Source organism: Ammospiza caudacuta, chromosome 5, assembly GCF_027887145.1.
Source record: "Ammospiza caudacuta isolate bAmmCau1 chromosome 5, bAmmCau1.pri, whole genome shotgun sequence".
Lineage (NCBI taxonomy): Eukaryota > Metazoa > Chordata > Aves > Passeriformes > Passerellidae > Ammospiza > Ammospiza caudacuta.
Genome location: NC_080597.1, coordinates 41,234,460 through 41,261,489, shown reverse-complemented (window position 1 = coordinate 41,261,489; position 27,030 = coordinate 41,234,460). Strand labels below are relative to the sequence as shown.

Below are 27,030 nucleotides of genomic sequence, written 5' to 3'. Positions count from 1 at the left end.
TTATTTTATAACAGTTTGGTTGTAGTGGAAAGGAAGAAAACATATAAGGAAGAGAAAAAGCAACAGCTTTAACAGCATCTAGTTTCATCAAAAGAAGAAAATTTATCCAAAACTTTTCTGCAATACATAGTGATTGCTATGAATAGAATTACAGGGGCCAAACAAATAGTAACAAAGAAGCCTAAAGGACAGGAGAGACATTTGCCCACCACAATTAAAGAAAGAAGAAAAAAGAAAGGGACAAGGCTGCTACAGCTCTAATGTGATCTTACAGTTCAACTTCCTTATTCTCATAACAGTGTTTTTGAAATATGACTAGTTTCCTGTGACTAGCTTTGTATTCAATTACCACGGCTAAGGTAAGTCCAGCCCTCAAATCTTCCGAGCAAAATGCTGCTGGTTGAGCTAAAACCACTTCGTTCAGCTGAAACAGTCTTCTTTTAAAGCTCAAAGACCAGACGTTGAGAAGTATGACTGCAAGGGAAGGACTAATGACATTTGCAGTGCATGCCTTAAGCAAGTGCTCGGTGACGGAACTGGTTGAAGAAAACTTCCTTGATGCCTGTGCACAAACCGCAGAGATGAACAGACTTTGGGACTGGGGGCAGGACCGACACCGATGCTTTTTCCCGGCGGCGTTCCATTGCAGTGTGTTGTACAGAGAGCGAGTGGCAGCACAAGCACAGGCGGCGGGCTCTCCAAAGGACACCGGACTTTGTGGGGTTCGCCCCGTCCGGCCCGCAGCAGCCGCGGCCCGCGCCCCGCCACCCCCGGCGTGCGCAGCGGCCGCGCTGAGGGCCAGGCCACGCCCAGCCGCCCTCAGGAGCTCTGTAAATACCGGCAACCGGGCACAGAGCCTGCCGGCTTTCAGCACCACAGCTCGGGACGTCCAGGGATGCCCTTAGATCCACCGTGGTGACTTTCTGCTTGCACCATCTCCCTCCTTCTCCCTTTCTCAATGACAGGCAGATTTTCTACCTGTGCGCTGGCTTTACTACTCTTTTGTTGTTCCTCTGATTCTTTTGATCCGTCGAAATTGCCTGATCCTCGGGATCCGGAGTTTATTAAGCTATGTGTGGAAACCCACAACACATTGCGGTCCAGTGTGAATCCACCAGCCAGCAACATGCTCTGGATGGTAAGGGAATCTTCATGACTTACATACAAATCTGTAGCATTGTGATGCTGTTTATGATTCTCAAAGATTGCTTTTGTTATCAAATGCAAAAAATCAGTAAACAACCCCAAAAAACCTGGGGTCGTAAGACTGACCGCTTTTCAAAGCAGAGAAGAAGGCTGTAATTATCGGGTGGGATATGTGCAGTTTAGGGGTGACTGCAGTTCCTCCCCCGCAGCCGCAGCCCTCCCTCGAGGGCTGCCCGCCCTCGGCCCAGCGGGGTTGCTGTGCTGGGTTGTGTGAGGAGCCTCTGGTTGCGAGGCGCCGCACGCAGCTCGGCAGCCGGGGCTGCGGGGTTTGTGCTCATCTAAGCACAACTTTCCTGCTTCGGTCGGCGAGGGCAGATCCTGTTGCCAAACAGCGCCGGAGAGCTTTCCCTGGGCATTCCCTGCAGGGCTCTCACCCTGAGCCAGCAGGGCGGCAGCTCCGAGGGGCTGGGCCTGCGGGGAAAGCCAGAAAGCACCAAGTTCATTTTCCGTGTCTGGTTGTCAGACACTAAAAGGTAAGTGCCCCACTTAGGAGGCGTAACCGCACAGTAATAAAACTTGAATTGCAAACATGACAGGAAACATATTTAGTTTCGCTTCTAGATGCATCTTTTAGATCAGCTCTCCTCAGCTGTGCATCCTGGCCTTCAGAACATGTTCCTTGGACTCTCTATTTTTTACATTGCTTTACTGGCCCTAAACAAACAAAATATTGTTAGGATGTGTTAAAAGTGCAGTGTTTGTATTTTTAAATTGTGCTTAATTTCTTCATTTGAAAAAGTAAATAACTGAAATCTGAAAAAAAAAAAGGAAGCATAAGAAAGAGACAAATAAATTGCATCTAAACCAGAAGCTGAATCATGGCAAGTTTCTTTGAAAATACCACAAAATCCCTAGTCTTAAATATGACCTCTTCCAGGAACTATTTAATGTGGAGATAGCAGTGCAATACATGATAAAATCTATTACAAAACTAAAAGCATTAGAACTGAAAAGAGTATTTTGAGTGGCCTTTTGCACTTCCAAAAGGCAGAAAATAAAATGGTGCTTTTATTTCACAAGGAGCTTCTTTTTTGCTGGAAGTAATTCTCCACCTAGATATGTAAAAATTAAGATTGAATTCAGGGCATTCTCATAATTGGAAAAGTAGTTTTTAAAAGAAAATGCAAAATAGAAACTCCTTTAATTGCAAGTAACAAAGCACAACCATTGGCATTTGTAATACATGTATTATAAAATGAGAATGTTGATCTAAAATTTTTTTACCTGACAAATGTGAGCCCTTTCTCATCCACCCAAAGCACTACTTAGTTCTGTTCTAAGGCTCCTCAAAAACAGCAGTCTCACCAGTTTCATCAGGGCTTCATAACAGTCTCCTTTGAATTAGTACTGCCTTACATCATTTTTCACATATTATGCATTAAATTTTTCCTCCTTAAGTCACCAAGCAATTTGTTATGAAAATGAAAACTGAGAAGCAGTTAATGAGGGAGAAAAAAAGGTAAGTATTGTTTCCTTAAATAGCAGTGATATCTATATGCAAATCTCCCTGTCCTGTGCATTTTCTTTGCATGCCATTCAGTCCAATCTTTCTGTTTTAAGTGCACTATTATAAGCAAATATGGAGTGTAACTGCAGTTAAACTAAAAATCATTGTGAACATTTCTGTACACTGCTTTTCATCTGTCAGCCAGATCAAGTATTCACACAAAATGGAAAGTATATTTAAACTTACTATGCAACTTTAAACTTAGTATTATTCATACCTTTATCAAAGTTTAAACCTATTACTACTATAGGATGAGGGGAGGAGGTGCATGGACTCTTAAAAAGCAGAATGTGAAAAAAAAGACCATGAAATGCAAAGGTGCATCCCCCACTGTTGTACTTCTTTCATAATGATCATCCCAGAGCCTTGACAAGATGTAAAATGAAGCTTCTGTCTTAACTGTCTGAGTTATCTTCCAGGACTGGAAGACAAGTTCTGTACAATGACAGATTTTATCCATTGTTCTTAAAAGTGTCTAAGGAAATACCAACTACTTACTTGAAATAAGACTCCCTGCCCCAAATTTCATACTTGATGTACTGAGTTCCTATCTAAATTATTTATGTCCTAGTTTTGTGGGTGTATTTGGTTTGCACAAACAGGTTTTGAAAGCAGAGGGGTCATACTGGGGTGGCTTCTCTGAGAAGCTGCCAGAAGCTTCCTGAATGTCCCACAGAGTCATTTCCCGCTGCTGGCCAAGGCCAAATCCTTCAGCCACAGTGGCAGTGCCTCTAGGATATTCCATTCAAGGAGGGGAAAGGCTGTGCACAAGCAATTGCAGCCAGAGAAGAGTAAGAACATGTGAAAGGAGCAGCTCTGCAGACACCAAGGTCGGTGCAGAAGGAGGGGAGGAGGTGCCCCAGGCACTGGAGCAGAGATTCCCCTGCAGCCCGTGGTGCAGGCCATGGTAAGGCAGGATGGGACCCTGCAGTCCATGGAGGCCCATGGAGGAACAGAGATCCACCTGCAGCCTGGGGAGGGCCCACACTGGGGCAGGTGGAGGCCTGAAGGAGGCTGTGACCCTGTGGGAAACCTGTGCTGGAGCAGGGACCTGGCAGGAGCTGTGGCCCCGTGGAGAGAGGAGCCCACAGTGAGCAGGTTTGCTGGCAGGAGTGGTGACCCCATGGAGAACCCACTCTGGAGCAGTGTGCTCCTGAAGGACTGCACCCTGAGGGAGGGACCCTGCTGGAGCAGAAGAGCTGAAACCCTGGGAAGGACTTACATTTGGAAAGTTTGTGGAGACTGTCTGCTGTTGGAGGGACCCCACACAGGAGCTGGAGAAGAGTGTGAGGAGTCCTCCCCCTGAGGAGGAAGGAGCAGGAGGGAGTGTTTGATGAACAGAGCATAACCCCCAATTCATGTCCCCTTGTGCTGCTGGGGGGGGAAGTGGAAAATCAGGACTGAAGTTATGTCCTGGGAGAAAGAAGAGGTGCGGGGAAGATGTTTAAAATTGTAATAAATACAATTAATTTCCCCAAGCTGAATCTGTTTTGCCCATGACAGTAACTGATGGATGATCTCTCTCTCTGTCTTATCTCAATCCAGGGACCTTTTGGTTGCATTTTCTCTCCCCTCCCCAGGTGAGAAGGGCAGTGATAGGGTGGCTTTGGTGGGCACCTAGCCAGTGTCCACCCCGCCACATTGGGAAAATACACCCTCCACAAACATTAGGCAAAGGAAGAAATGTAAGACATAGGTTAAAAAATATTTTTAAATCTCCATAGATGCATTTTGGCATGGTCTTGTGGTTTTTAATTACCAATTGGTAGTGTAAACAATACACATTGTTTCAGACTTAGCTATGGTACAAAAAAAGTTACTTAGGTAAAACATAGACATAAAATCCAACAACCTATCTTTGTTAGATTCTACCAAAAAATCTACAAAAAAGATTTTAAAATGCACCTTTTCCTTCATAATTTCTGATCCATTCAAAACAATTTCCTTAGCATTTCCATCATTTGCAGAAGCAAGTAAGCTATTTTAATTAATTCAGAAGAGGAAAAATAAAAAGTTTATTTTAAAAAAAAAAACAACTTCAGTACAAACTAGTTCTGTGCTGGACAACTTCATTTACATAACACAAAGTATAACTAGGACTACAAGCATACATTTGTGGTACTGTATCTACCAGGAGGTACAATGTTGTAATTACTCAAGGTGTGGGCACAAGAAAACCCAGCAAGAGCAGACACCACCTCCAGTGCAAACAAAAGACATTTACATAACTCAGTTGCTTAAATAGCCACTTTCTCTAAAACTGAATAGCAAGTGAATGAGTCATTCCACAAATATGAATTCAGCACTCAGGTTTCAAGCCACCAAACACAATGATGCTCACCCAAGGGTTGAGTTTAAACTGTCCCCAACATCGCAGTGTGCTTGTGAACTGACCTGCCAGCCATGGCCTTAAGCAAATATGAGGCTACACAAGACTTTTGCATTATTGATATGGTAGGCATAACCCTCATTTTCCAGTTTCCATGTAAATTCATTTTAATTTACATTAATGTTCAGTCATGGCCAGCACAGCCTTGAAATGCTCATTGTGCCACAAACACTGTGTTTGGCTGATGTACAGCTCTTGGTGTCCAACAAGCCAGTCAGCCAAGATCATTCACCACCCAAAAAAAATTTCTTCAAGCTTAATCAGCAATTTAAGTTCAAATCAGAAACAAATCTATAAGCTGATTTACCATGTAGCTCTGTAAGTCTCCACAGAAGTAAAAAATGAATGAACCAAAAGCATCTACACAATTGAGACACAGCTTTTCCTGAGAGCTGCTCTGAATTACTGCACTGCCAGAATAGCAAAGTGATTTTTAATTGTCTTTATTTTGCAGAGTTGGGATCCAGATTTGGCAAAGACTGCAAAAGCTTGGGCAAAGAAATGCTTATTTAAACATAATATATACCTGAAAGAGCGAGGGAAAGTTCACCCCAAATTTGCCTTTGCTGGAGAAAACATCTGGACTGGCTCAGCTTCTGCCTTTACCGTGAAAGGAGCCCTCTCCGCTTGGTACAGCGAGGTTGAATTCTACGATTATGACACCAATAAGTGCTCTAGAGTATGTGGCCACTATACACAGGTAGGCATTGCATTTCTCCATCTAAACCATGAACCAGCTTTGCCATTTTGATACAAACCCTCTACATTTCTGTTGAAGATTCAGTGAATCTTTCCAGGTTCTGTGGTCTTACTATATGTCTGTGTGCACAAGATGTTCTTACGTTCCAAATTATGGGAGGAAAAGAGTCACTGTGTTATTACTTAAAATGTGGCAGTTTATGGGTTTTTTTGGAAGGAAACAGTGCAGCTATCAAGCAGTCAGATTAGCCAAGAGGTGGCTGAAAAACAAACAACAGCAGTGGCTGTGAGCTGCAGTGCATGAGTAGAATGAGGTCCCAGCTCTGTCAGGCAGACTTCAAATGCCAATGGCTGGAGAAGTACCATAATGAAAAGAGGTGTCTGCAAACATCATGTGCGCACTTTGTCCAACTGCTATTCCCAAAGCAAGCAGGCAAAGGGAGGAAACGGACTGCAGCTGCTATGCAACCCTGCAGTCACTACCCACAGCTATAGGATAGCAGGACAGCTTGCAACAGCAATTCTAGGCTTAAATTTTGACCTGAGGCTGTTTAATATTTTTTGCAGAGATACACATGTGCTTTTAGGACTTGAGTAGATGAGGCGAAGCTGGTGGGCTTTCTGAACTTGTGTGCAGCCTTTTCTGCACAGGTGTGAACTCAGCTCCCACCAGCAAGAAAGAATGCTAATGGATTAGGTTGAAACAAAGGAGGTGAATTTCACCTTTCTCCTTTGCAAGAAAGGAAAACAACCTGTTACAGCCAGTTGTGTCTTCTTTCTGTATTACAGCGACCTGAGGAGGTCGCTTGGGGTGAGAGAAAGATGAGAATTTTGTTTCTTGATCAGAAGGCTGGATTTATTGATATATGATATATAATACATTATAACTATAATAATAGGAATAAAGAGAGAAGTTGCAGAGGCTTGCTAAGCTAAGCTAAGAATAGAATAAAATCTAAAAACAAGAGAATTCTGTGTCTTTGTGTTCCAGAAAGCTTGCCCTGTGATTGGCTCTCAACTGTACACATAGAACACGAACCAATCACAGGTGCATTCTATTGCATTCCACAGCAGCTGATAATCATTGTTTACATTCTCTTCTGGAGCCTCTGCTTCTCAGAAGATAGACAAATCTGAAAGAAAGTATTTCTGTAAAAAAATGTCTGCGACATTTCTGCACAGTTTTAACAAATATATGGTGAATTGGGTAAAATAATCAATCTTTTTTCAGAAAAAACTATGATTTATGAGATCCATTATTGCTGCTTTTCCCTGTGAAGCCTGCCAAACGAGTCCTCCTCATTCCATTTGTATGTGATAAAACAAGGGAGAGCATGTCTTCTCCTAACTCTTCAGGTGCTGAATCAAAGCCTTCTCACCAGTGTATCCATCTGTCTTTGCAGGTAGTTTGGGCTACAAGCTACAAGGTTGGTTGTGCTGTGCACTTCTGTCCCACGGTGAAACACATCTCCATACGCAATGCAGCACACTTCATCTGCAACTATGGGCCACCGTAAGGTTTTTTGTTATGGGTATTTGGGTCCTACCCCTTCCCTTCCACAGCATACACATTTATTAGATCAGTCCATTTAGTACTTTTTTTTTGTGGGAGGAAATAGTCTCCAAAATAGAGAAGAGGTACACCTTTGTCCAACCGCTGTTTTTTGTTTGCTAGATGAGGGCTGTATATTGGAGACAAAAAGCAGCTGGACTGGAAGAAAGGATTAAATATAAGATGTTGACATGCAAATACTGAAATGATCATCTGAAAGTTAATCCCTTGCTCCTAAATGCCAAGATGGCCCCAGACAGTTGCCAAGTCTGAAGATATTCCCACATGTGCCTGAGGAATTAAGCCCTAAGTCAATGGCTTGGATAAACATTGAAGTGTGCAGTGCTGGCAGCCTGCAGTTTTAGCAGCTGAGGGCTGCTTAGGAGGCTGAGGCTGCTTAAGACAAAATTTGATCCAGAGGTCCTTCATGTGCATAGTCAGTAGGATATCCAGCTAGGATAGATGTATTATTCTCTTCTCCAGCTAATTAATACTACTTCAGTATAAATGCAGCTTTAAAAGCCTTTGGCAAAGCCATGTTGGGCCAAAGCCAGGCAGCCCTTGAGCTCAAGCAAATTTGGCATTCCTTTTGCCCACGTCTCATCCTTGGAAGAATATGTACCCCTGAGTAAATATCTTGAAATGACACAGCTGCTGCTCTCCCCAGAAGCCCCACACCCAAATGTGCAGAGGGCCAAAATCCCACTGGATTTCTTGCCCTGTGTTGGCATGAGGAAGAGGAGTGGTCCCTTCACCAGCATCCAGCAAAGCAGACAGGGCACTCTCTGGAGAGACAAGGTGCTCTAGAGAGGGCTTTAAAGCTGGGCCCTTCCCTGCTGGGTGAGGACACCACAAATGGTCAGTTGCATGCTAACAAGTGGAGGAATGTCACATCCAGCTGTTGATTTTGAGAAGCAGCAGCTTCATTGCTTTGCTTCAGCTCTGCCAAGGGCCCAGGCAAGATTCACACACAGTTGCCTCAAGTGAATGTACTCTTCAGCTTAGACCAAGCAATGAAAGCCTTGCCTTGCTGAAAGTAATGAGGTTTTACCATGAAGTTTCATCTCACTGCTGCGATTTCATGCTTACAAAATCCCTCTCTGTGTTCACGGGCAGTTTGAGGCATGCTGTAAGTCTTGCTTTGGCCGTACTTTGCTCAAAGCACTGAAGCTGTGTTTGGTGCAGTATCAGCCTGAGCAGAGGTAGTTGGTCCCACTCACACCACAGGTAGAGGGAGGTAGCAGGAGAGAGTCTTACATCACTCCCAAAATATTAAACAACAAATGGATGAAATCACCACCTATGGTTCTCCAACACCAGAGCTTTCGTCTTCAAGGCTGAATACACACATACATACACAGTAACTGAACCTGCTCTTGCTTCCATAGCCAGAGCCAGCTGTGAGGTTCCAGAGTCTCCATGCACAAATTACCCAGCTCTGAGAGTGCTTTAATTCCCAGGTTTGCAAAGCTGCTGTCTCCAAATTCCTAAACAGGGTGTCCCAGTACACCTAATCTCTTCTGTCTCTTCATGTCTTGGGCACAGGGCACTCAGATGGGACTCTTGAAAAAACCCATCATTCTATCAACACAAGTGAAGCAGAACTCAGGTTAAAACCTAATTAGCAGTAGGTATTGCCATCTTCCTTGGGCTGTTTGAGAGCAGTGGTGTTTTCCTTTGCAGTGGGAATTACCCAGTAAAACCATACAAGACGGGAGCAGCATGCAGTGAGTGCGGTGGTGAGACGTGTACCATGACAATGTGTCGTAAGTAGAAGACAACCAGACATCCTCCCCAAGCATGTGTAGAAAGGGAAAGAGCCCACAAAAGATAGTGGCAGGAGGCAGGCACAGAACTCTCCTGTTCCTAAATATAGGCTGAAAACCTGCAGTCAGAAGCCAAGTGGGTAGTGGTACATAAAGAGAAGGGATGAAGGCAGGAGCCTGTTTTCTACCCTGGGGAGTGATGGGAGGGGTCTGCTCTTCAGGTGCTGGAGGCTGTGTTACAGGAGATATGGTGGCTGCAGTTTAAAGTGTTATTACCCCTGCCAGAAATTACTGCTTGCAGAAACTGAAAGCAGAGAATGGGATACCTGTCCTGGGGGCTCCAGGTTATCCACACCTGATGTGTGAGCTGTGGCTTGAGCTGGTGCAGTTCCAAGCAAGCTTTGCCCCTGCCATGCCTCTGCGGGTGGGGAGAGCAGCCATGGCACTGCCAAAGCTGCTCACTCCAATGACCATCAGCCAGGCCATCTGCTTTCCCCTAAGCACTGGGAGAGAACAAGGCTGACATGCAAGTGCATTCATGGAGATGCAGTGCTCAACTCAAGTCTGACAGCCTTCCTGATATGCCTGCACTTGTCTTTTTAATGGCTGTATGGAGTCAGGAGGGAAGGAGAACTGAAATTTCCATAAAGACAAGGCACTGTGCTGTAGCCATTGGCCTGTGGGGAGCTGAGGGTATGGTCACACTTTTCCCCAGCACTCTAACTATTGATGAACTAAAAGGAGTGGGAAGATGCTGTTAAAACATCAGTACCTAAGGAATTTAAGGGAGTCTTGGATTCACAGAGCTGTTTAATGTTAGTTGCAGGCTCTCAAAACACAGGCCACAAGGCAAAAGTCAGTGATCTTGGGAAGCACACCCGGGGGGGAGTTCTTTCTATACCAGCCACTGGTGATAGAAGTCAAAAAAGTGTGATAAACCACTCCTCTTCCGAGTTCTGAGAGTCACTGCAGGGCTCTCCCAGAGTCAGCAGGTCTTTGCTTTTTCCTGAGAAGAAACACATCAGCTGTATTTATAAGCCCATTGTGATGCTCACATTTCATTCCCTTTTCATTAGAGTCAAATTGTTTCTAAATTATGTGTGCTTCTGTTTACTTCTTTTCTCTCTCCAGAAAATGAAGAGCGTGACAAAGTAGTTGGTAAGTATCATTGGAATTGTTTCCTTTTGTTGCCCTTGTTGCAGTTATACTTGAAAACAAGTGAATTGTTTTGTTTACAGAGAATACCAGGTGGCACCCGGAGTGGGACAGGCCTGCGTGTGACGAGTTCTGCATCTCCATTATTGCTTTAAGATTAATACTCCTTATACTGACATTTGTGGCCGCCTGGCTCTTACCAAAATATTGGTCTCTAGTACCTGCCAGTGGGTAGCACACATGTAGAAGACCACAAGAGCACTTGGCTCAACTCATCTCTTCCATTCACATAAGTTACAGGCAGCACAAACATCGGTAGAGACATTGTTTGCAATGTGATTTACAAGTACAGAAGTAACATCTTCATTGCAGGTCATAGTTACAAGCACTGATAAGCAGCTTTCTCATTGCTCAGAACCAGTTAAAAGTTAAAAAAAATTAGTTAAAATTGTTTTAAAAGTTAAAAAGTTAAAATATTTTTAAAGTGGAGCAGTGTGCATGTGATCTGGTGGGTATGGGGGCACATTGTCCAGGCAGCACACTAAGGTGCGGGCAGCTGCCCAACACACTTTAGGAAGGGCTGGAGAGTGTCCAGCCCCAGAGTCAGGGCCCAGCCCACAGCCAAAGCACAGGCAGAGTATGCACCTGTCTCATTCCTATTGCACTCTTACCTTGGGCACTCCTACAGCAAGATGCAGAGTGGCCTGTATAATTTAATTTTTTTAAAGGAATTTTTGGATCCCTGTGAACCTCTGGCATTTGCATCCTGGGGCAGGCAGCGCACTTCCCAGTCTCACAGAGCACTTGCCATTGGCACTTTGCTTTGCTCAGAAATTGTTTTTAAACTCATGGCATCTGTGTCTAAACAGTTTCACCTGTGTTTACATGGTTATCTATCACTGCAATCTTTCCTGTTGTGGTTTTTTATTTTTTTCAGTATAGGGGTTTTACTGCTGTTTCAAACAATAAATTGTTATTTCCTGATTCCTGTGTATGGCAGTCATGAATTTGCAACATGACTTAAATCTTAACTGCTGTTGCACAAAATAAATCCAGATTGAGCTCCAACTTGCACAACACTAGAAACAATACTGGGAAACATGGAACTCCAAATAAAATCACGCTGTGCCCATAGTTACTAGTTTGGTTCAACAGCTGCCAAAGAACAAATCTCCTGAAACCTGCACATCTGGAGCAGGCAGAAGGCTGTGGGGACAGCTGCTGCCTTCAGCTCGGTATGTCCTCTACCAACCACAGTCACCCAGCTCCAGCTGAGTCTGGAAGCAGCAGAGCTGCACAAACTCACAGCTGGACCACAGCAATCCCTGTCTACACTTTTAGAAGCTTCTGCACCCTGTCCCTCTGCACACACTGCTGTGGGGGAAGTTCCTCTCTCCCCTTCATTTCTGCAGTACTGTCACCACAATACCTGTCACTGTTTCTGCATGCCTACTCCTGACCCTGACCTTACTACTGGCATGGATTTTAACTGAAAATACTGGAACTGGGACCCAACATTTCTCACATTACACTTCCAGATCATTATCTGCTAGTACTCTTATACTAGAATCATTTCAATATCACAACATTCCTTGAATAAATAATTTTTCAAAATGCAAATATGTCTGGGGACAAAATTACAAATTTCATGCTTGAAATATCTTTATATATATACACATCTTTGGTGACTGCTGGAGCCTCCATAGCCAAGACAGCACACTCAGCTCCTTTCTTGTGTGAAACCCAGGCCTCAAGTTCCATGTACTGCAAAGTCCCAACTAAAAATCAGCTGACAAGGGGCACCTGGGCAGCAGGACGCAATGTGTGGGTACTCCTCCTGCACAGGGCTCCACAGCAGACCTTGCAGGACAATCTCTGTCCCCCATGTGGGGTAGTGTCCTACTACTGAAAAGAGGAAGGCAGGAAAGAGAACAAGATAAACTGCTGTGTCCGGGGAGCTTAAAATGAGCTCAGCAGTTCTCTCCTGCTTAATTAAGGTGTGGTCTCCAGGAGAAGAAACAGAAGCAATGCAGAGCCCTGAAAGTTCAAAATGTTAACAGTTTCATTTAACTATATACTTAGGCAGCTCTTAAGAAATCCTAAGAAAGACCTTCCCTTAAAAACCTGCGGGCATAGGGGGATTAAATGCCCGAACTTTACAATGTGGCATCTATCAAACAAAAAAAAAAAAGTGTTTTCACCTACTAGTTTCAAATAAAAGGTCACTAAAAGGCATAGAGCTGCATCCTTCTAGAACCATTTCCACTGCATGTGCAGTGATCAAAATTCCAAACCCTAGCAAAGGCACTCAGAATCATAACATTAGTGTGGCTCTATCTCCCCCTCAATACATTTGTTTCTTTAATCCCAGACCTATGAAATAAGCAATATATGCTCTGCTGGTGCACTTTATTTCATCACATTTCACAGTTTCAGCAAATTGAAAAACCTCTAAACTTCCTTTAAAACAGGGCAAGTGCCAAAAAAACAAAAAATAGGAACACAATTTTTTAAGATATTCTTGCAAGAAGGAACTAAACTAAGAATATATTTAAAGGTAAATAACACAACTTTTTGCTTTCCCTGCAGCACAATCTCTGTGTAAAGACACTTGCTTTGTACCATATTCTGTGTAAAAATCCATCACGATAATGCTAATAAATGACAGGTTATCAGTGGTTTCCTGGACAACACAATGAAGGTTGTGCAGTAGATTAACTACGGTTTCAGAACATTGTATTAAAATAGTTTATTAACGTTGAGACAAGACACACAGAAAAAAAAATCAGCTTTTACAAAAATAAAAGCATTATATAGTAATAAATCTTGCCTGCTTAGCAAAAGTTATCACCACAATTTGAGGCTGCATATTGTCTGGTAGTCTTTTACAGAATTACCTTGAGCTTTAACCTTCCCAGAGTTATCTGGCCCAAATGTTTAACACTCCACATTAAACTCCTCCTTTAGACAGATGGATTTTATCCAAATACATTCTCTTACTACATCAAACAACACAGTAGCACAGATTTTCTTCACCAACCTCGCCAAGCTTGTACAGCTATTGTAGGTCCTCTAATTAAACTGTACTTAGGAAAAGAGAATGATCGTTTACTTAGTCTTTTCTTGTCCACATTATACTGACAGCAAAAAATCTCCCATCTTCAGTGTAAAAATGTTCATTATCAGAGGTGACAAGTAAACATCTTGGGTGGTGAATTACTTCTTTTTCTTTTTTTTCTTTTCATCTGCTGCCATTTTTAACTTTACTTCTTCCTCAGGAAGTGCTCCTAATTTCTTCTTCTTCGCATTCTTTACCTTTTCTTTGATTGCTTCAATATCAATCTTTTTCTCAGTGGAGGCTACACAGTAAGAAATACAAAGATTGTTGTTTCTCCAGTTAAAAAAATAAAACATTTGAGAACATAAGCTCTTACTCTGCACATAGTGTGGTTTTACTATAACCTTTAGAAAAAGTTAGAACTATTAGAAAAGGTTAGAACTATTTACTCTATCTTGTACCAAAGTTGTGATGTAAGTTTTTCAACTAAGTATTGCTTTCTGTTTACTTGAATGTAAAAGTTATGGCAGCATCACTTTAAAACTGAAAGGCAAAAATTGATGAAGCTCAAACAACCAATAGAGACTGACTCTTCAATGGAGAATTTTATAGGTATAAAATTATTGGCTAGACGATCTTTCTACTGTCCCTGGCAATCTCTGGGCATGGATCTTAACACCAGGACTTTTTGGACGATCTCTCTTTTTCCTAGGCTGTATTTGCAAAATCACTCAGCTTAGAAATTGACAACAGAAGATTTTACAACAGGAAAAAATTGGTTACCTTTCTTTGTTTTCACAGCTGGCTTTTCCTTTGGTGGGATAAAAGCTTTATTTCTTTCTTCTTGTCTTCTCTTGACTGCATCTGCTTGCTTTGCCTGAAGTTACCAATAAAAAAGGTCAGGCAGCAAAAGAGGAGGGCAAAAAAGGACAAAAAAAAAAATAATCAGATTCCAAGTCAGCAATCAAATGCTTTTTAACTGGACCCTGGATTGATACAACTTTACCTTTATCTCTTCCATTTGCTTGCGTTTCTTCTGTCTTTCTTTCAAGAAGTATTCACCACTTGCCAATTCTTTATCAATCTGTGTAAGATAAGCAGCAAGAAGCCTTAATTAATTAGGCATTATAAGCCAGACCTGTAGTATCAGGGAATCAGAACGTGACAGAAAAGGCCTCCCCACCTCTTTTTACAAAGAACACAATTTCAGGTGTGCTATATTCCTGCATAACCAAATAAAGATTCAACTGACCTGGCTTTCTGGCTGTGGAGGTGGGAACGGTGTGTACTCCTTCTTAGTATTTTTCTTCTTGGGCTCCTTGCGTTTTTTCAAGTTCTTCCGCTTGAATTTAGGCAAAAATCTTTCCCAACTTTGTGTCCTCAGTTCAGGATCTTTTGCTAATTCCCTTTTGATCATCAAAGTCTTCAGTAGTTTCAGAACATCACAAAGAAGTTATTAAAAAAAGAGTATTACAGTAGAAGCCAAGAGATCCAAAACAGAAGTTTACTAGACTTTCTTAGAGGGAATATGCTACATTCAAACCTTGCACATCTCACTTCAGTAAGAGCAGAGGGGCTTAATTATGAACAGAACCAGAAAGATGTCTCAAAACAGGGACAGAATGCACAGGAGAAGGTCCTTCAGTTTAAATGAGCAAGTATCAAGCCAACAATCAAAGAGAAAGTTTCCTTTGATTTTGCAGATACTGCCATTATGGTGTTATGGCAACGTATCCTAGTAAAATAAAGGATATTAAAGTCAGTGGTTTTTATAAAGCAGCACACTACAGAAATTCTCAAAATAGATTACCACACAGAAACATGTAACTTTTTAATATACAACTCTCTGGGAAGAAATCGCATTTTCTTGTAAACAAACATGCAGTGGACCATGCTAACCTTGATGTTATATATGGGATGTATATTCTTCATTGTGTCCAGAACAACTTTTCTAACCTGTATTGAGTACAAAAGAAGAACAGAAAGCTCATCAAGCACTTCATATGCTAATCAATTAAAATATCAGCTATAACATACTGTGCTTCCTCTGCCACCCCAAAGTAGTAACATTTAAAATTACAGAAACATTAAAGATGGAGAAGATCTCCAAGATCATTGATTCCAGTCTTTAAGAAGCTAAAGCACAGGGTTAATTGGAAGGAACAGCACTTCAAAAATGCCAATACTATTGTCATGCTTCTATTAGACTCCAGCAGGCCCCATAAACATTATTTTCATGTTACCATGAATCTTATGGTGTCATGAGGAACTTGCTTTTGACAAGCATTCTTCTCCCACATAGTTATTAAAATATATACAGATAATTTTTCTTCCAAGACAGAAAGATCTTGGAGTCTAAACAAAATTCAGCAGCTAAGATGATAATACTGTGGACATTCCTGCAAATGTAGCTTACTAACACACAGCTGAAAAGTCAGTGAGATACTGCCGAGGTTGCCAGATTTTGTGTATCACCCACCCTCGAGCTGGGCACAGAAATTTGTTTGCTACACAAATGGCTCATCTACCTCATCTTACCTCTTTTAGGCCACTAAAGGGTCCAAGAGCTGAAACAGTGTTGCCTTGCACCATAATATAACAGTTTGTTAACAGTTCCAGGGCCTACACCAAAAATGAAAAGAAATTAGTATAATATGAAGACATGACACAAATTTGGGTCTCAGTATTGTGTGGTTACTATGCCTCTAGGAAATACCTTCAGAGTAGATCCTTTTGGCCCAAGAAGCCGTGCTCTTCTTTTTATAAAAGTCTCTCTCTTCCTCACCAGAGAGCCTATCTTAATGATGTCACACGCAACATCATCCTGAAGGATACGAACTGCCTAAAGAGATGCAGACAATGTCATCTGAATTCAAATGTATTACTCATAGCAATCAAGAGAATACTTCAATTTATTCTTCTTCCTTTGCTTTCAGATATATTTACTTTAAATATATATTTTCTTTTACTTGACTCACTTGAAATTCCCACATTTTTAAAATATAGTATTTTATGAGTATTATGACTGAATTTAAGTATAATATTGTGATAGAATTTAAGACAAAAGATAGGCATTATGATAGATAAAAATTTTCAGGATTTATTACAGACCTGCTCAAATGGAACGCTTCTTGCCAGAAGTTTTATTAAGTCTCTAGCCCTAATGATTGCATACGGATCAAAAGTCTTCTTAGTGGTAGTGACAGTCATGCTTCCCTCAATGAGATCCAGCGCTGCGTTCACATACTGCAGTATTTGAAAAGAAACACCAGATCAATATCATAATTCTGCTTTGGCAGTAAGCAGTTAACTAACAGAAGGTAGACCTATTTTGCAAAATTTCTTGAGTGACTTTTAGCTTAAGAAAATTCATATACACAGAGACAAAACCCAGCCTGAATATGTGTCCAAGGCCCAAAGCACCACCTCTCTCATCTCCCTGAATTCAAGCACAGCAAAGCTGTCAGTGCTTGGATGATGAGATATTTGCTGCTACAAATACAGTGCTGACAGCATTTACAAAGAACCGCAAGTCTGGCTACACAGTTCTTCACCGATTTTGATGACAAAAAATGACACTGCTAATTCAAAAGGCAAGCACAGTAGAAATTCATGAACATGGTATTAGAAGAGCAACTTGCACTGTTTTCATTAGCTTAATTACGACCTATATGTCCCAAAAGGTAAAGTGTAGTATCAAAATGGTTAAAAGTTCATACATGTTCCCCCAAGGCTTTCTGGACAAGTGGCCAGCATTCTTTCAAGTATGCTTCTCTATACTTCGGGAACAACGTTGCAAAACTGCTTTCTTCCAGCAGCCCTCTGGGATTATCCTCTCTTGTAAAGGCTGGCTCTTTCCACCCATCTGGCACAGTGAGAAGTTCAGATTCATCAACTGCTATTAAAAAGAAAAAAAAACAAAACTATTGTTATAAGAAGATTGATTTAATACACTGTTGAGTGCGGTTTGCATCTCTTCTGACCTTAGAAATATTACTGCTTTAAATCCTTTATATATATATATATTAAAAAAAAAAAGAAGAACCAAAAAAAGAAGAAATCCGCAGCTGAGATATGCGCTGTTGATCTGGTATACACAAGATGATTATTCAAGTATATTACACAGGAACAAGGCACAAAGTGAGGCGAGGAAGCCGAGAGCGGGCACACCACAACACGGCACCGCCGCTGGCGGCCCAAGCACCACCAGCCGCCTGTGCCCTCCCCAGCGCCCCCGGAGCCCCCCTCAGCCCGCGGCCCTCCCGGCCAGCCGCCAGTCCCGCATCCCGCCCTCACCTGGCGCCGCTTTCTTCTTGTTCTTGTTCTTGTGCTTTTCTCTGTGCTTCGGGCCGGACTCGGGCCCGGCCTGCTCCTCGGGCACGGCCGCCATGTCCGCGCGCGCCGGAAGGGGCGGGGCCGGGCCGCGCGGAGCTTCCCCCGCGCTCTGTGGGACCGCCCGGCCGGAGCCTGCGCCCCAAACGCGTGCCGAAACACCCGGGTGCTGCGGAGCTCGTAACTACAGGAAACGGGCTCCTGGCGAGACCCGGTTCTTCGGCTGAATTACCTACTGTTCAGTTGATGAATCTGGATAGTAAATAAGGAATTTAAGGTTTTCTGGGGGATGCTCTTCATCCTCTTCCCTGCCCCTTCCTGTACCGGTACCTGAGTGTTTCCTTCAATGAAAGAGCAGGAGTGTGGCTCCTCCGCTGTCTTCTATGAAGACCATGAAAAGCCAGTGGTGTGAAAAACTGGAGGAGACCTTTAAGAGCAAAAGCACTCTGAGGCAGGACAGTGTTGTCTTTGGCAGGTGTTCAATGCATTTGTTCATAAAAACCTGCAATCTACGATTTTTAATTACCTAAATGATGAGGAAGAGACTTCTATCACCTGATCTACACCTGAATAAAATACTAATTTAAAAATCAGTTTTGACCCTCCTAAAACCTTTCCTTCGGACCTTCCTTCCTGTTTTTCCTCGCCAGCTCAGTGTGCCAGCCCTTTGCTCACCCGCATCTCCCACAACGAACAGGACTTCCCAGTCCTTTCTGTCTGCGAGCCTGACATCGAGCTGATGCAAGCTTTTAGCCATTCGTGTTAATTTCTGTCTGCCAGCATCCTGCAGGCAGGGGCCGGGAGCGGTTCCCGGAGAAGGGAAAGCAGCGGGAAGGGGAGCCCGGGGGCCCCTGGCAGAGGGTGCTGGCGGCGCTTGGGGAGGCTGGTTACCCATGCCGGCCCCGCTAGAGGGCGCTGCCCGCCGCGCTGAGCCCAGCGCCCGGACGGAGCTGCCGCCCGCCGGAGGGACAGGACCCGGAGGGATGGAGGCCGTGGGGAATGTGCTCCCCCTCCGCCCACGCAGCCCTGCCCCGCCCGGCACCGGGCTTGGGATGCCGAATACCATTGACATTGAAAGGTTCCGTGCCGCTGGACAAACACAAGGAGGCAGATTTGCCTCTCTCAGCTCTTGGGCCCGGAAGCTTCCTGGGGCTGCTTGCCGGGCTGGCACTCCTCAGCGCTGCAAAGCCTCTGAGCTCAGGACGGGCTCCTGCCCCGCTACAGGCACCCGGTGGATGCGAAGGGAGCGCTGCGGCTCCTGCCTGGGGAGGCGGCGCGGTGGAGCGCATGAAGAGCACGGTGCGCGTCTCTCACCTGAATCCTGCACACGTGTCGTGAAAGCACAGCAAAACAGATTTGGAAAGAGCTTGAAGGATGATAATTAGTTTAGTTCTGCTCTTGTTTAGTGTCTGATGACTCCTGTGGTGCAGCTCACTGAAAAAATCACGGGAGTGGGCTGTGGAAGGGGCATGTCCTCAGCGCTGGTGAGTGGAGTAAGGCTCCTGGTGGGATGAGAGAGTTAGAGGGGCTGCAATCCATAGAAGAGAAATTACAGGCTGCAGCCTCCAGCCTGCCAACGTCCAATTTAGTGTGCTTGCTTGCTTGTGTGTACATCCCACGCCTCTGAGTGGCAGTGACAGCCTACCCATGTGCCCTGTCCTCTCCTGCATCCCAGCCCCTCTGCCAGCTGCTGCTCCAGGGGGGTCACCGAGCCCCCAGCCTCTGTGCTGGAGGAGAAGAGAACGGTGTGTGGGGTAAGGGGCAAGGGACAGGGGCCTTGTGACTTCTTTTTTAACGATGGGCAACCCTCTGTGATCCGGTGCTGCACTGAAATGTCTCTTTGCCTGATCAAGACAGATACACTGAAAATAACAGAAAATAGAGGCAGTAATGCTAACAGACTAACAGAAGATGTGATTTGAGAGGGGTCCTCAGGCCCCTCCTGTCTGATTCTTTGAAGGAGACAGTAGTTTCTCATCTTTCTCTTACCTCAGTATCTGCAGACTGGCTGGATCCAAGGAAGCCACTTCTCTAAATTCCTAATAGGATCAGGATGCTCCCACAGACCTTCTCTGCTTTTCCAGCCAGCAGTACGTGTATATAATTTTTACTAATCTCAGCTCAAATGCAATAACCAGCTACTGCTCACTCAGAGGGGTTAGGAAGCTGATGACAGCTAGCTACAGGGACAATGGCTACTGAGGGGAGAGGGACTGGCACTGCTGTCCAGGTGACTGGGACAGGGATTCTGCAACCCCACAGGAGCAGGGTCCTCTGCACAGTGGTTTGAAGCTGAGCTCCCAGGCAGGAGGGACAGTGTGAGTGCCCCCGCAGTGGTGGGGCACAGTTACCACAGGTGGGGATGCAGTGCTGCTGCATGCTGTAAATCACTGCACCACCCCTTCCCCCAGGGTGTGCATGCCCTCCCAGCTCTTCCAGGAACAACACGTTTTCCAAAATCACCTTTCACTGGCAGCACATACCATGTTCAGTGTTCTACCCAATGCAGTGTGGGATGGAGAGACCCAGGTGCACAGGGCTCCTTCAAAGACTTTGTCTGAGTAGTACAGATCCTAGTTTAGCAGGACCCCTACACTTGCTGGAGCCATTGCTGTGCTTGGGGGGACCTGGCTCAGCTCTGTGTGTGGGTGTGTGTGTCTATGTGCAAGTGGTTTTTTCCTCTTAAAAATAAAGTGAAGGAACGAAGCAGCACAGCCTCCCTTACAGACATTTATATGATACGATAAATAGGCAGAGCACTGCTGTTAGAAGGAAGGTGCCTCTTTATTATGCAGCAAAGTAATTATTTCCCAGTCAGTAGATAGGACTCCAGCCACTTGGCACTTTCTTACGTGCCATTTTCCAATCCAAAAGAGCGACTTGGGATTTTGTGATAATTCAGGCAATCAGATGAGCTCATGCACATGGCATTCATTTACTAGAAACGCCACACAGATCCCATTCAGCCTTAGCACTCATAAATCCATGTGACACTTTTATCTATTTATAAACTTTTAACAGCAGGTTATGATTGTTATGCAAGCCATTTTCCAGGGATTAATAAGCAGCTTTTGTTGATGGCAGCAAGAAGGGCCATTAACTGCTCTGGGATAGTCATTAATCTGTAGTAAATGCTAAGCATCTGGATCATTTCTATGTAATTAAATAATCAATACTGCCTTTTGACTCAAATAAGTGGAGAATTGTATTTCAAATTTATCTTGGCTTATGGTGTTCTTAATTCTTTTAGTTTACAACAAGGCAGGAGGCACATGGACAACCGAGATTTTCTCCTGGTGTAACAGGCTCTTAAATTACCAGGTGTTTTATATAAAACCTTTAAAGTGGTCAAAATAGCATTCAAACTGGCCACCAAAACCAATTCATTGGACTGGATGGAGAAAAAAAATAATCACGTGTTGTCCTTTTTTGTAATAGACTACTTTCATTATTGGAATAAAATTAGGTGACCTGACCCTGGGAGGTAGCCTGGAAGAATTAAAAAATCAAACAGAAACTTCTCCTGCCCAGCCACCCTCAGAAAATCCATTTTATTTAATTCCCTGGCTCACACGACCTCTGTGTCCTCAGGTGGATGAGGTTATGGTGTTGTTTCTCCATCTCCCTCTCTCTCTTCCTTTATCTGGGCACGGGTGTAAGTCACTTGTCTGGTTTTGTTTTGTTCTTGTCTTTGCTGTGGAATCCATTGATCTGCAGAGGTGGTCACAGATGATGGTATTGGTGTCCACTGCAAGAACACACTGCAGTGGGGCTGCTGCCCTCTCCGTGGTGAGCTCAGGAAATGCCCCAGCAGCAGAGTTCATCCTTCCCTTTGAAAGAGAGCAGAGAGGACAGTTCCTGCTGAACCCTCAGGTAACAAGGAGCTGGAAAATGAGAGGACTGTAAGCCACAAATGCATCTTAAAGGGCTGGCTGGAATAGCAAAGCACAGATAATTTGGGGTAGAAAGAAGAACTCAGAATAAGTAGGAGGAACCTATGGGTAAAAGAGACTGTAGCTTTGTCTGGGAAATTGCTTGTTTGCAATAAAATTGCTGTCAGTTTAGGGGCAAGAAAAGGATGAGAGCCAAACTGGGAAAGGAATTTAGTGTCATGAACTCAAACCAGCAGGTTTAGATCAAAAGGTCTTTGGAGCAGGAAATGTGCCTAATCATGTATTCATACAGTGACTGACAGAATGAGGCTTTTGTCTTGACTTGAGTCTCTGGGAATCGTCAGAAAGCAAACACCAGACCAAGGCAAGCTGCACCAGGACCTCTGAGATATACACAGAGGAGTAAAAATGAGAGTGAAGGTGAGTGGGGGTCAGGGGTAGATGTATCAGAAGCTGGGGAAGACAAAGGCAGGGGCCTGAGGAAGGCAGTGGAAGAAAATGCCTAAATCATTATACTGGTCCAAAGCCTCAGAGAGGAACAGAGTCAAGTGGGGATGAGAAAGCATTTGGAACCATCAGGTTTAGAAAATCTCCCAGAGCAACCACGAGTTCCCAAAGGCCCAGTAGGGACAGCTAACAGATTTCTCCAGCTGTTGCACTATCCATCCTGTTTAGATAATGCCTACCATGGGCTGTACCTGCCAGGGCATAGCTGATCTAATGCCCCTTGACTCTCCAAAGGAGCAGGTGTCCCTCATCACCTGTGGATGATTGTGGCAGTAGAGCACCAAGTGGACACCAGGTGCCCAGAGGATCGTGTCTGCTGCAGCACTGAAGGGTCCTCTCTGCCAGTGCCTCTGCCAGCCCTTCTAATGGGGAAAGGGGATGATCCTATCTGAATGAGGGCAGGAGAAGCACCCCCAAGCCCCCATCCTCCCTGAGAGAGAGTGCCAGGGCCTAGCCAGAGCAGCACAACAGGATCTGCTGTACTGCTCTCTGTAAGCATGCAAACAGCAAACCCATTCTTAGAGGCATACCATACCCCAGGGCTATGGATTGAAGCTGAAAAATTCCCCCCTGTCAAAAGGTCTTTTAATATAACTTTAAAGTCATACCTGAGAAAACAGAGTTTGAGCCTGGTTTTTATTTAGGAATTTGCCTGCTCATGTGCCTTATTCTGAAGCACTCCAGCAGTCTATTTTTCTCTTGCACTAGAATCTGGACATTATTATGCAGATTTCCACTCTAGCAATATTACAGCAGAATAAATAGCTCTGCTATACACGAAGGGGAATCCTATTACATCTTCAGTAACTCTCAGTAAGCATTATCGCTATTATACCAATTGAAGAGACAGAAAACAATTTTTAATTAAAAATATTTATAGCAGGCATAATACCAACTGCCAGTTTCACTATCCAGTGAATGATTTTGCAGCTGGTACTAATTCTCTCTTATTTCTATGAGGTTAGCCAATATCAGCTGTTCATTAAGCAGAGGACATTTCAGGAATATCCATATTATATGCTGTAACTAACTAAGAAGTTCTTCCTTTGACAGATATTAGGAAATCAAGATTGCTTGGCTATGTTATTCTGGGACTTCATAATAGAGAGGTCGTTTCCCAGTGATCTGAGTGGGCTGCATCATCAGTTTTATTCAAATCAATCCTACAAAACTGCTTTCCAGCAGATTAGAACATTTTAATTAGCAATATATCTTTTGTCTTCTATCTGCAGTGGAATAGGGGGTGGGAAATTGATGTCAGTACACCCTTTCTTTTACTGGGAGAGCAGCATAATCAGAAGGTGTCAGCAGAACCACAGGCAAATTAATTTTGAGATGCAGAGTGCTTCTCCTCGCACTGAGCCGGGCCAGGCTGTGTGGGCGAGTTCACTGCTGCTGTCGGTGCCAGACACTCTGGGGGGCAAAGTCTGATAAGGCTCCCTTGGGTGAAGGGCATGACAACAGCCCACTGGCTCATCCTGAACATTCCCACACTTGCTGTGCCACAGAGCACATAAAACCTCAGTTCCTGCCCTAGTTAGATGTATGTGTCAGTAAGTGTGCATATGTGTAGCTGTAGGTGATGGACAGCTGTCCCTAGAAGCTGTAAAAGCACCTATCTGCTGCAGCCATAGCTCAGGCTCAAAGGAAACCAGCAGGCAGAGGATGAGCTGCAGAGGAGCCCTATTCCCACATATCCTCCATCCTCCTACCTCTCTGTGCCATAGGACACGTGTCTGAAATATGGAGCTGGAACATTGCCTCCACCAGTTTTGTGTACATGGAGAGCTCTTTCCCCATAAATGCAGAGATTAATGAGAGTCAGTTTGTCCTTGGTTCACATTCGTGTGGTTCAGAGGGATTGTGGCATGCTGAAGGTTCCAGCCCATAAAATCTAATACAAACTTCTTGTTCCCTGTATTCACCCCAGGATAGCTGGCAGCCCAGTCAGTGAGGAAATCCCCTGGTGATTTTTCAAAGGAGCAGCTGGGAACTGACAAACCAAGCAGCTCATCATAACCTGGCATGCGAATTGCTAAATCCCATATGGTTATTGTTTTTCACTTTAAAATATTAGCAGTGAGTTTCAAAACACAGAATTTAGCAAGCTGTGTTTCATCACTGGAAAGATCAAACTCCCTTTGAGTCTGTGAAGCCATTTACATGCTTATCCTTCCACCTGCAATAGATTTCGCAGCAATTTCCCCTGGCCTGTGTCCACAGTGACAGCAGAGGGGCCCAGGGGGAACAGCTGGAAAGATGAATGATGTGGAATGGTGGAGATGGGCATCTGTGAGAGGAGCAGAGGCTCTCCCAGGAGGTGATTCAGAGCAAGAGTTTAAAGTAGGGATGTGCTCTGAGTCACTTCCAGGAGAGCTTCCCTCTGCCCACTGCCTGCAGACTGACCTGTGAAGAGCAGCTGCTGTTGCTTAATTAGCCTTTGTGAATATTCTGCTTTAATCCATCTTTAAAGCTCACAAAAGCCTATCATGTCTGTGTGCTGCTCTTGCTCTAGGCAAGATTGCACCACTTATCAACAGCTTCAAGAAGCTGAGATTCACCAGCAACATATGGGAATGTCCAATCTATTACAACCATTTTCTTTTACCTACAGGGAAATAAGGATGTCAGTCAGCTAAAGAACAAACTCTTTCTTCTTTGCACAGATGGCCGTGAGGGCTTCCAGAACACTTTGGACTGAGTGTATGGAATGCAGCAGTTCTATATGAGACTTTCTCAGTAGTCCTAGGCTAGCTCTGATTCCAGCCGTTTCCCTTGGTATTTCATAGAAGTGAGCAGTGTGTATTTGAGGAAAGTGCCATTTGGCTTCTGAAGGCAGCAAGCAAAGTTTCCGTGAGAAAAATTATACTAGTCAACCCCCAGGAAAGGCAGTCTGAACAAGTGGAGCAGCAGAGCATGAAGCATTCCTTCTTATCTTTTTCCTTAGCTTTTTGTGAAATGGCACATGGAAAGACATTGTGTTATTTCTCCAAAATGTTTTTCGAATAACAGTTTTCACCAGTCCCGGAAAAGGGGAGTCCATCAGTGTAGTCAGCCCTACATTGTGCCTGAGAACCTGGGTGTCCATTTCCAGGGCTGTTACTATGCTTGGAAAACCATTTTCCTTGCCTGCACCATAAATTTTCATGGACACAAACTTTTTCTAAGTATATGTTTGTGCAGGAGGGCAATTTGAGATAATCCTGTGTGAAGTACCACCACAATACAGACTGCTGACTGCTCAGTGCTGAGTTTATCATTAAGTTATATCTATTGCAGAAGGAAATACAACAAAGCTGCTGGGTGGCAAAGTAGCTGTTAAAACAATCATTCCAAATAAAATGTCACAGGATGAAGTTTGATGGATAAAATTTCATTTCTGCATGCTACCGGGTGGAAGAAAAGAGCCCATCTGTTCTCTGGGCATTGCACATTGTTAAGCAAACTACTCGCAGCTTGGCAGATCAGAACATTAGAAGAAAAAATATTTTAGAAAAGCCAACCATAGATGAGCATGAATACAAGATGAGTCATTGAAGTTTGCCCAAAAGCAACATAAAAATGATGGTTGTTGCCAGGAAGTTGTGCCAGGGTATTCTCACGGGCTTGGCTGGCCGGGGCGGGCGGGCGGAGAGGGAAAGAGGCAGGGAATAGGGAGTAGGGAGTAGGGAATAGGGAATAGGAAATAGGGAACAGGGAATAGGGGTGCATTCTTCCACTGCTGGCGCTGGCCAGGCTGCTTGGCTGCTCGCTGCAGGGAGAATGGTGTGTTTGTCTTAGCAGACAAGGGGCACCATTATCACATACCTCAGCAGGGTTGTGGATGTCAACCAAATAATTGGTTTTATTTAGAATATGACATCCAACTGGTGAATAAAGCATTTTGGGTGTCCTGGAAAGATTTTATATACAAACCAGCTGGAATCCCATTGACAGGAACAGCCTCTTCCTTTCCCCTTCCCCCTCCCCATTATTTTGAGTCAGACAGAGCTGGAAGTGGCTGAGAGGAACTCCAAGAAGCCTGTGCCTTTGAGCAATAAAGTCTACTGGTGCTAAACATCTGACACTTGTTCATTAAGAGAGACCCAGGCAAGCATTTCATCATTGAGATGAGTATTTAATACTTGAATGGGTAACGAGAAAACATATTTGTGGCCAATTCAAAAGGCTGTCATACACGGAGACTCCAAGTCTGAGCAGGTTGGGAAAGCTGCAGGGTGCTTTGGAATTCTCTCAAGTGAACTCACACTTGCAAAGCTCAAAGTTGCTGCTTCAGCCTCCGAAGAAAAGTGGAATTAGAATGGGCAGACAGTCATGGGGCAGGCAGCGGGTTCCAGGCTCCTGCCTTCCTTTAGCACAACCACAAGGTTGTAAGGAAGAGAGAACCTTACACAGCTTTCCATACAGAGCATGGAAACGCACCCATCCCAGTGTTTGTCCCATTATTCCAGAGCTGCATGAGTTATGTGCTAGGATGTTCCCGAGCTCAGAGAAAGTCCGTCATGATAGCCTCTAGTGTCTCGTGAACAAAGCTGGATAGAGGCATCTTCTTACTGTGGCAATCTACTGCTTGTTCAAGGAAAATTATTTAAGGTAGATCTACTCAAAACAAGAACATAAAATGACTGAAGGCCTCCAATAGCTAAAGATTAAAATACATTTCAAATGAGACCAAAAAAGAACAGAAATGTTCAGTAAAGTGCTTTTTCTCAACTTTTGGAAGATGTAGGATGCTGGCTCTTGTAACTGGACCAGAGCATGTCATGCACATCCCAAATATCCCAAAAGATAAGGGAATGATTTTTTTCAGTAACTTCGTAAGTACTGGAGGCATTGTAGAAAATTTTAAACAAGATTGTGATGTGCTAATTAAAAACGACAAGTAGGAAGTCACTTGTTGAAAGATTTTCATTCTGAGTGAAACTATGGAGAAGCTTGATGTGCAATTCAGGGATCAAGAAGATGT

The 27,030-nt window shown here is 44.0% G+C and overlaps 2 protein-coding genes across 3 annotated transcripts; one reads left to right on the top strand and one right to left on the bottom strand.

Moving 5' to 3' along the window:
* The first annotated feature begins 773 nt into the window (after positions 1-773).
* On the top strand, positions 774-11,229 carry LOC131558143 (glioma pathogenesis-related protein 1-like). The gene is made up of 6 exons (XM_058805757.1): positions 774-1,138; positions 5,557-5,802; positions 7,205-7,314; positions 9,037-9,119; positions 10,251-10,277; positions 10,358-11,229. The coding sequence occupies exons 1-6, from the start codon at positions 959-961 to the stop codon at positions 10,507-10,509; spliced, it is 798 nt and encodes a 265-aa protein (XP_058661740.1). The 5' UTR covers positions 774-958; the 3' UTR covers positions 10,510-11,229.
* Positions 11,230-13,008: 1,779 nt separating this feature from the next.
* Positions 13,009-17,738, bottom strand: KRR1 (KRR1 small subunit processome component homolog). Of its 2 annotated transcripts, none has more exons than XM_058805174.1 (10): positions 17,629-17,738; positions 17,052-17,227; positions 16,444-16,578; positions 16,049-16,174; positions 15,871-15,954; positions 15,232-15,288; positions 14,585-14,755; positions 14,339-14,416; positions 14,116-14,209; positions 13,009-13,633 (listed from the first exon to the last, which is right to left on the bottom strand). In XM_058805174.1, exons 1-10 carry the CDS (start codon positions 17,720-17,722, stop codon positions 13,491-13,493), a joined length of 1,158 nt encoding a protein of 385 aa, XP_058661157.1. In that variant the 5' UTR covers positions 17,723-17,738; the 3' UTR covers positions 13,009-13,490. The 2 variants fall into 2 exon arrangements, with proteins under 2 accessions (XP_058661157.1, XP_058661156.1); XM_058805173.1 differs by having other exon boundaries at positions 17,052-17,230; positions 17,629-17,734.
* Positions 17,739-27,030: the final 9,292 nt, after the last annotated feature.

Bases quoted from the DNA above. Each gene is read 5' to 3' on its own strand.
- LOC131558143 (XM_058805757.1), top strand. From the start codon at position 959: ATGACAGGCAGATTTTCTACCTGTGCGCTGGCTTTACTACTCTTTTGT. The intron at 1,139-5,556 runs GTAAGGGAATCT...TTTATTTTGCAG, and splicing joins CCAGCAACATGCTCTGGATG to AGTTGGGATCCAGATTTGGC. The intron at 5,803-7,204 runs GTAGGCATTGCA...CTGTCTTTGCAG, and splicing joins TATGTGGCCACTATACACAG to GTAGTTTGGGCTACAAGCTA.
- KRR1 (XM_058805173.1), bottom strand. From the start codon at position 17,722: ATGGCGGCCGTGCCCGAGGAGCAGGCCGGGCCCGAGTCCGGCCCGAAG. The intron at 15,955-16,048 runs GTATTTCCTAGA...TTTTTGGTGTAG, and splicing joins CAAAAGGATCTACTCTGAAG to GCCCTGGAACTGTTAACAAA. The intron at 14,756-15,231 runs GTTAGCATGGTC...AAACTACTGAAG, and splicing joins ATCCCATATATAACATCAAG to ACTTTGATGATCAAAAGGGA.